The 8,786-nt window shown below is 37.7% G+C and overlaps 1 protein-coding gene across 1 annotated transcript in view; it reads left to right on the forward strand.

Annotated features, from left to right (window-relative positions):
- khdrbs2 (KH domain containing, RNA binding, signal transduction associated 2) overlaps positions 1-8,786 on the forward strand; it is a gene marked incomplete at its 3' end in the record, with an annotated part of 50,635 nt that overhangs the window by 13,862 nt on the left and 27,987 nt on the right. The window contains 1 exon segment of the mRNA XM_037693841.1: positions 6,303-6,419. Within this exon segment, the coding sequence (XP_037549769.1) occupies positions 6,303-6,419 (117 nt within the window).

The raw sequence follows: 8,786 nt of genomic DNA on the forward strand, positions 1-8,786 counted from the left end.
CAACAATCTTAATAACAGTAGTATTAAACTATTTACAACATATATTGGACTGGATTTTATTAGTTTTGCTTCTACATCCTGAAAAAAGGTGAGTAGCACAAAAAACACTTTGCTCTCTACCATTTATTATAAATGTTGTTAGTGCAGAAAAACTTTTGACTCTAGACGCCTTTAGTGCGCATGTGCAACTTCACACTTGTGGAGCATGGCACACCTCCGTGGGGGGTTCCCATGAAAATCTCCACTTTGACCTGAATTCAGAAACCTTAGGTTTCAGAGCGAATGAGGGCTGTTCTCATGTAAATGAACAGCTGAACAGTTTCACGTTGTGCAAATGGGACCTCAGACTGGTTGCCCTGTATGTCAATCAAGTGACAAATTTCATAGTGATGGATAGGCTGACGTCTATTTTTTTTTTCTATACCTTTGTGATCAACCGGTAAATTGCAATTGACGTATTGGGCACCCGTTTTAGATATTGAGCTAATATTTGATGTGGCAGTAGCTGAGCATAGTCCCCATCACTTACTCTGAGTGCAACTTTGTGTGGCATCATTGCCTAAAACCATGGCAATAACTATTGGTCAAATTGGTTGTTAGCAAAATATCTCATGAAAAGTTAGACAGATTTTAATGAAACTTTCATCATTGTTTTACATCTACAAGTAATTTTTTTTAAGGTCAACCACTTTTAAGATGGCCACCGTGACTAAGCAACTTTAGTAAAAAAAAAAGACTTACTCAGTCAATTTTACAGATATTGAGCCAAAATGTGGCGTAAAACTAGTTGACAGTCATTCACCACACATACTCTGAGCACTAACTGATCACTGAAAACGTAGGTTTAAAATTTAACATTAAACATTGGAGTCAACTTTGCCTGTCTTTTGGCACAATATCTCATAAATCATAGGGCGGATCATAATGAAACTTTCAGACAACTATTATTAGATCTACATCTAAAACCGAACTCGTTCAAGAAGGCTGATTGACCTCAAGGAACACACAAATGGAATAATTCACCCAATTTGTTCAAATGTTGAGTTAAAATATGGCATGTTAGTAGTTAGCAACACTAATACATGCTCTGAGCACTGTACATTGCACATCTTTGTTTAAAACTTTGGCATTAACTGTTGAAAACAACCATTTTTTGTTTGTTAGCAAAATATCTCAAGAACCACTGCATAGATTTAGATGAAATTTTCAGGAAACAATCACTGGACGTTCCTCTACTGTATAACTCATTAACATTTGGACCCAACCCGATTCAGATTCACTAAGGCCGCTAAACCTATAAAGGTTTTTTTATACCCTTTATACCCTTTTATCACGAGATTATTTTCATTTAAAACGCTGGCATGAAAGGCCTCAGAGGCCTGTCGCGATAAACCATAAATCAGTTAATCGCATAATGAATGGAAATTATCGGCTTCATTTTTTTTTATCGGCTTTATTGTTTCTTCGAGTCTTTCTTTCTACTGAAGACCCTGGATGACAAAAGGCTCTTCACTGACCCCTCCCTTTCTCTTTTCTCTTTAAAATCCATTTAAACCATCCAAAATTGTGTTTTCGGATCGGTAAAAGAAGCTAAGCTGAGAAGCTAAGCTACGAGCTAAGCTAACAGGAGAGACAGCCCATGTCATGTCTAGGGGCCTCCCTCCCATTTTTCTTAGAGCCACACTGCTCGCTCTCTCACTATCCATCCTTTGGTTCAAATGGTCTTATACTGCTATCCAATGGTCAAAAAAGTTACTACACACAAAAATTAAGCAACATTTCTTCTTAAATTTGACTATAATTACTAATTATTGTCAAATTTCAAACAACATTATTGTTTATCACAATAATTTCTTAGACAATTAATCGCCCAGCAAAATTTGTTATCATGACAGGCCTAGTCGTCAGGCACTATGTATTCCTTCAACTTGGTCTTTAATGGGTCATGTTTTTCACTTCTTGGAAACATTTTTAACAAAGTGGTTAGTAAACATAAATTCAGAAAACTCCATAATAAATGAAAATGTGTGTGTGGCGTCTAATGAGGACTTATAATACTTGAGTTTTCATTTCAAACACTCGAAGACAGTCTGGATAGGACAGATTCCACATCCACACACACCATATTGTGCTCATGGAGCAGCGTTTGACTCAGTGGAAAGAGAAAAGAAGACATCTTGTCAGATTTAACAAGACTTCCTCCAAAGTCACAAAAAAGCTTTTTAACGGGTTTTTTTTCCAAGCATGCATTTGCAAAAACTCTGTAAACAGAGCTCAGTGTATTTAATTAGTCGAAATATGAGAAAACAGAGTGGCACATTTATCGTCTCGAGAGCGCATTTGTAACATAATGAAAAGTGCTGCCAACCAAAGTGTTATAAGACGACAGAGTGGACTCACAAAGCAAGAAGTTTCCTGGGGAAACATGGAGAAGTGTTTGCTTGTTTTCTTCTGTATTTGATTATGTTTTTTGTGTATTTGTCGCTTCCATTATGCTAAGCGCTCTGTACTTATCAGACTGGTGAATGTTGTTTTTCAATTTGCCTATGTTATATTTGCTTGCAGCCCTAAAGGCCACAGCTGATTTTTTTATTTTTTTTAATAGAGCTAAGTATATTCTTGGTCAAACAAAAAATACAACCAAGAAAATACACTTCAGGCGCTAAGCTTCTTGAGAAATGTGTTTTGCTCGGCTGCATTGTCAGGTTTGCAGATTCACATTAGTGGAACGTGGCTCAACCTTCAGCTGCTGCTTTCCCTCCTGTTGACACAGAGCTTCATCTAAATTTAACTTTTTGAACTGTGGAAAAACACATTTGAATTTTCCAGTAAAAAGCTCTCAGATATTAAATGGCCTAACATTCCATGAAATAATATTTCCAGTGTATTTTTTTGTTTGTTTGTTTGTTTTAATCGAATCTCATAACAAAAAGGGGTGGAGTCATTTTGGTTAAGTGATGTTATACGCAACTTTATGTGGCCTGTTAGTGCCTTAAATTTTTGTTGCAAATGACTCCCAGCTGCAAATACACAGTTTGTCTTAATATCAGTAAAACTGATTGAATTCGCCATTTTTGAGTTGGTTAATGTTGATTATCTGCGGCAGACATCTTGAAATCATTTGAATTAAACAGTTAACGAGATGAAGACGTGCATTCAATTATTACTTTCTTGGAGTTCCGTTAAATTTTGTACACAGGGTCAGGAAAAATTTTAACACTACAAACACACACACACATGAGTAAAAACAAGATTGCAGATGATTTTAAAAGACTTCAAGAACAATAAACAGAACTGTTGCCCTCCTTCAAAGTGGAATGTTTGTTCATTGTGTGAAGTGTCTTAATAATGGTTGAATTCACAACACCGTTCCTTCTCGTATCTGCGTAGTTATCATTGCTGTGGCTGTGGGGGGTACGTAGCATCATTTCAAACCTCATTTAACGCCAAACAGCACCCCTTTCTGAAGCTCAAATTGCTCACCGTAGAGCAGCAGAGAGACTCCAGACATTCATTAGCTTAATGAAAACAGGCCACTCTTCCTCCGCCGCCCAGTGAGCTCCTTCTCCTTGTAGCCGCTGCGACCATCTGCTCTCCAGCTCCCTGCCAGCCGCAGGATCGGCCTGTCACAGCAACTTTCCGTGAAGAAAAGCGTCCACAAAGGTGCCTTAATCACTCAGATCAGAGGACAGGCAAGGGCAGCAGGGATGCTTTCCATTTCCTTTTCTTCTTCTTTTTTTTCTTCTTTTTCAAATTTAATCAGTTTTATCCCTTGATGCCTTGCTCTCCTGCTTGCAGCATTCACTGGTGATGTTAATGATGTTGATGAAAGAAGCTGAGTGTGCAGTTATTGGAGATGCAGCAGCCTCACACAGCTGGCAGTAAGTTATTAGCTGCTCAACCACGGTGGGAGAGGCTGCATTCTGCAAAGGTTAATATCATTTAAGGGTTAGCCATAGTGTGTGGGCAGCTGACCACCTGTTCCTCTCAGAAGGGGCACTTTTTATAATCTCATCTGAAAGTGAATGTTTGAAAAAGACAAGTTATGGTATTAAGACAGCAAAAGTAATCTTCATGTTTGTTGATGGAGCAATATTGTATATACACCTACAACTGATTAACTTTTGGGTTCAACCCAATTCAAGATGGCTACCACAACCAACTGATCTTAGAATCCACAAAAACTGCCAGTTCTTTTAGAAACTGAGCTAAAATTTTATGCGGTAGTAGCTGAGATTGTTAGCAAAATATCTCATCTAACACAACTCTCATAAAACATTTATTTGCTGCACATCTACAACTTTTGGCCAAACTCAAGATGGCCACCACAGCTAATCCAACTTGACACAAAGATTGCGACGCCTCAGTGAATTTCCAACACTTAGCTAAATCTGGTGTGGTAGTAGCTGACAGCACATACTCCAAACACTAACAGATCATGCAAGAAATCATATTTTTGCATGAGACTGCACATTATGTTCAACGCTTCACCAAAATGTCTTTATTGTTTAATAAATTTGTGTTATAAGATAATGGTAGTCTAAAATGAAAGTAAGCGAGTGAAATGCCTTCTTTAAAAAAAGTTAAGACTTTTAATTAACTTAGATCTGATTCTTTATTTTAAATGCAAATACTTATTCTTTATTCAGAATCAGAAGAATTAGAATAAACTTTATTGGCATTGCACCGAGATACAACGAGAATATGTACGTACAGTCGTCCGAAAGATGGGCGGAGTGCACAAAGCTGCAGCTATAAATAGCGCGGCCCTTTTATTCTTATTCAGAATAATATTTTGTTTAGATGAGAAAAGGGAAGAAAACTTGAGAGACAGTATAAAAAAAACGATCTCTCACACCGTGTCCTAGACAGGGCACGATTTGAGGCATCAAAAAAACCTACCACAGGTAATATTTGTACATTTCAAAGAGCTGACGAGTATAAAAGTAGGAATGCATAATATTGGATTTTTGGCCGATATCCAATATGCCAACATGTTAAAGCTTATTTGAACGATACCGATATGGATATTTGACCCTCCTAGACCTACTAACCGAGACTACACAGCTTTCTCTGCCATGGAAATAAAATACTACGTTATTCTGCATGGTCTTTGTCAGTTTGGCCGGCTACCAAATGTAGATGCTAAAAAAGAGGCTGAAAATGATGTAACACTTCAACTTGGATTATGTTTAATGTCAAATTTATTCATGACATTTCTAACACCATGACAATACTAGAACAGTCATACAAAAACAGTGTATATATAGTGTATATATGTATAAACAGCGCCTTTTATATCTGTGAGTTATTTTGATGGAATAGGCGATATTTAACTTTATCGCCAATATCGCCCGATACCATGCCGACAATGTTGTGCATCTCTATATAAAACGATTATTTCTACCTTCATTATAAGCGGCTTCATGTATTATGCTGATAGCTTTTTTTCTGAAGTTTCATTATTAGGTTAAATACAGCAGAAGTTTTATTTATGTTTGTTTTAGTTGTTGCCCCTCTGGTTAGATATTTCTCAGAAAACTCACATTTGACTCCAGTGGTGTTGTGCATTAACCAGCTAAATTAATCACTGCTAATCTTAGCAGCAAGGTGCCAGCAGCACCCCGGACCAATGCTTTTCTCAGTATGAACACGAGCTGGTGCACAGTGAGAGGAAAATGATAGTCAGAGCCTTGAGGCTCGAATCTGATGGTTTGTCATCTGGATAGTATTACTTAATTTCCCACTGGGAAGAAACTCATTATTTCTGACTTTATCTCAGCACTGACCTCTGGAACTGTTTCAGGAATGTTATTGGTTCGAGTCCATGCTCCCTTTTTTTTTTTAGTCCACAGCCCAACATGGATGGTGAATGCAGATAAGATACATCACCAGCGAGCGCTCAGTTCAAGCGAGGAATAGACACATATGTCACCCCGGACCACAGATGAGAATCGCAGTCACCTTTCGAGTGCGCCACACACAAGAGCAAAATGATATTGATTTATTACAGGCTACATTACAGCTTTTTCCCCTTCATGATGAATGGTTAATGGAATGTGAGATGATATTGATAAAATATGACTAATAGACAGCAAACATCTTTTATGGTTAACCTTTTCTCCGAATAAATCAAATTCCTTTTACATTCGGCACATAAAGAGACTCCTTCAGTGACATTTGTCTCCAAATACATATGAAGGTTTTTCCAACATTTGCGCTCTGCTCACATATGTTTGAAGTGCTGATAAACCGTCTGATTCCCCCTATTTTTTTTTTTCTTTTTCTCTCTCGTGTCACAGTTTAACTTTGTAGGGAAGCTGCTGGGCCCACGGGGGAATTCTATGAAAAGATTACAAGAGGAGACGGGAGTGAAGATGTCCATCCTTGGCAAAGGGTCCATGAGGGATAAAGAGAAGGTAAGACATGTATTGATTTGTGCTGAAATGTGGCTGTTTGGCTGCTCTGAAAAGAATATTTACAGAAACAAAAGTGCTTTAAATCCCACCAAAGCAGAGTCGATTGGCACTCACAGTAGAATTAGTACTTGCAAACCCGTGTAAGCAAGTTTTTCCTGTTTGCTGTGCATTATCATATATAATGGTCAATATGAATGCAAAGTAAAATATCTCTTTACCAGTCATTTATTACGCTGACTTATGGTCCCCAGGGGCCAAACGTATCCAAGCATGTGCACAGACAGCCTTCTGGGTCTAATTTTCACACTTACAACATGTCTCACACTGCTGCTATAGAGTTACACCCTTATTATTACTGTAGCCTCTGATTCAGACATCTTGACATGACAGAAGACTTGCAGCCTCGCCACATCGTCGGTGAAACCAGAGCTTCAATTCATTAGAAGAAAGCATGGTGAGAGAAAATAATATGGGTACTTTTAGGAGGCCTTCAAAGTGGCTGTAATTGATTTTTTTTTTCTAAAACCAACACTTAAATGACAGCTTGAAGACAGTGTGACAGTACTGGAGGAGACTCTCGCCTGGATTAACAGCTTAACAGCTACCCTCAGTTTTAAGAAGCTTCATACCTTATAATGATTTTTTTTTTTATAGTGCAGCTACAATGGTCTTTCACCATTATTGTTTCTGTTTGTAGCAACAAACTAAACTTTTTAAATTTCTGTGTATTAGCTGCAGACGGATATACAGTAGTCATTGATTAGCTCATGAATGTAATGGAGCAATCAGCAGGACCAAATTAGCGTTAGTAGAGAAAAATATTTTAAAGGTACTTCATATAAATACAGGAAAAAATATATTAAAATTTTAAAAAGTTGATAGCTTTTTTCTTATATCAGTAGTTAATGTGTTCTTAAATAGAAAATTTATAAGCAAATTGTGAGCGGGTGCCAACATACCTGGTGAGTTTGTTTACCTGCAAAAACAAAGGAAGGGACTAAAAATAGGTCCAGCATTAATGGTTATACTTGTTTATGTACACAGATGATGGCAAGCTTAATCTAGGTCAGTCATGTGACTCAAACTTCCACGTGGTTTTTGGCAAATTTCGCTAAACGCTTTGGTTGCACTGAGTGCAGACCCAAGTATCAGCTTTAATTTAATTAGCTTTAATTATTCAATATATCTGGTAAACAGCTGAAGTGAGCTATTTAAAATTTCACCATTTGATTTGGTTCTATATAACCTTTTTATGTTTAGTTTTATAAAATAAGAATATTAGAGTTCACGTAATCAGAAACACAACTCATAATAGATGCTTTGAAATGTCCCTGTTGTTGTGATAAACTATTCACTAATTCATCATTCAGTTAAATCCATCCTTCCATCCATCCATCATCTTTACCCACTTCTTCCTTTTTGGGTCACGGGGGGTCACTGGTGCCCATGTACAGTAGTAAATCCAAACAGTCAAAACTCATTTAATTCAATTTAATTAAATTCAAAAATACTTTATTAATCCATTCATGCTCACTACAAACATGTAAATGTAATTTGTGTGTGTTTTAAATGCATCACGTAAAGTGAATGTCTACAGCGTAGTCTTTAATAAACGTCCACTGAAAACCAACAAACATTTATATAAAAAATGCTCAATTTTATCCCAGTGAGAAAAGCTCTAATGTGTTTATCTCCTGAGTCTCTTTAAAATATCAGTAATACAGTTCAGTCTCTTCTAAAATCAAAAGTGCAGGCATTCGGCAGAGATTTTATCTTAGTATTTATGACTTAATGCTTCATTTTCCACTGATGCCGTTTCTGAAAGCGACTTTTTTGATGACTGCCTGATTTACCTGCCTGTGAAACCAGCAAGTGTTTGCTCCAGTCACCCTCTGTTAAAATGTCTGGACGACATTAAGGCCTGGATGGCTTCAAATTTCTTAAGTTTTAACAATGAGAAGACTGAAGTCATTGTCTTTAGCCCTAGCTCAACTGCCGCCACTGATCCTGTCAACCTGGACTCTCTTCAGCCATATCTGAAGCAGTCTGGTAAAAATCTAGCGATGGTTTTAGTCTCTGACTTCAAGTTTGACAAATCAACTCTGTTCTGCAGAAAAGCTTCTTCCAACTCAGACCAACTCAGACAGGTAGCTAATCTCAAGCCAGTATTGTCCAGATCCGACCTTGAGAAATTAGTCCACGCCTTTGTCACGACCCGATTGGACTATTGCAATGCACTGTATGCTGGGGTCAGCCAGGCCTCCATTTCACGTCTTCAGCTCGTCCAGAATGCTGCTGCTCGGCTTTTAACCGGAACTCGTAGGTCTGAACATATTACTCCAGTTCTGTCCTCCCTTCACTGGCTCC

This window comes from Nematolebias whitei, chromosome 1 (assembly GCF_014905685.2).
Source record: "Nematolebias whitei isolate Nwh7 chromosome 1, NemWhi1, whole genome shotgun sequence".
Taxonomy (NCBI): Eukaryota; Metazoa; Chordata; class Actinopteri; order Cyprinodontiformes; family Rivulidae; genus Nematolebias; species Nematolebias whitei.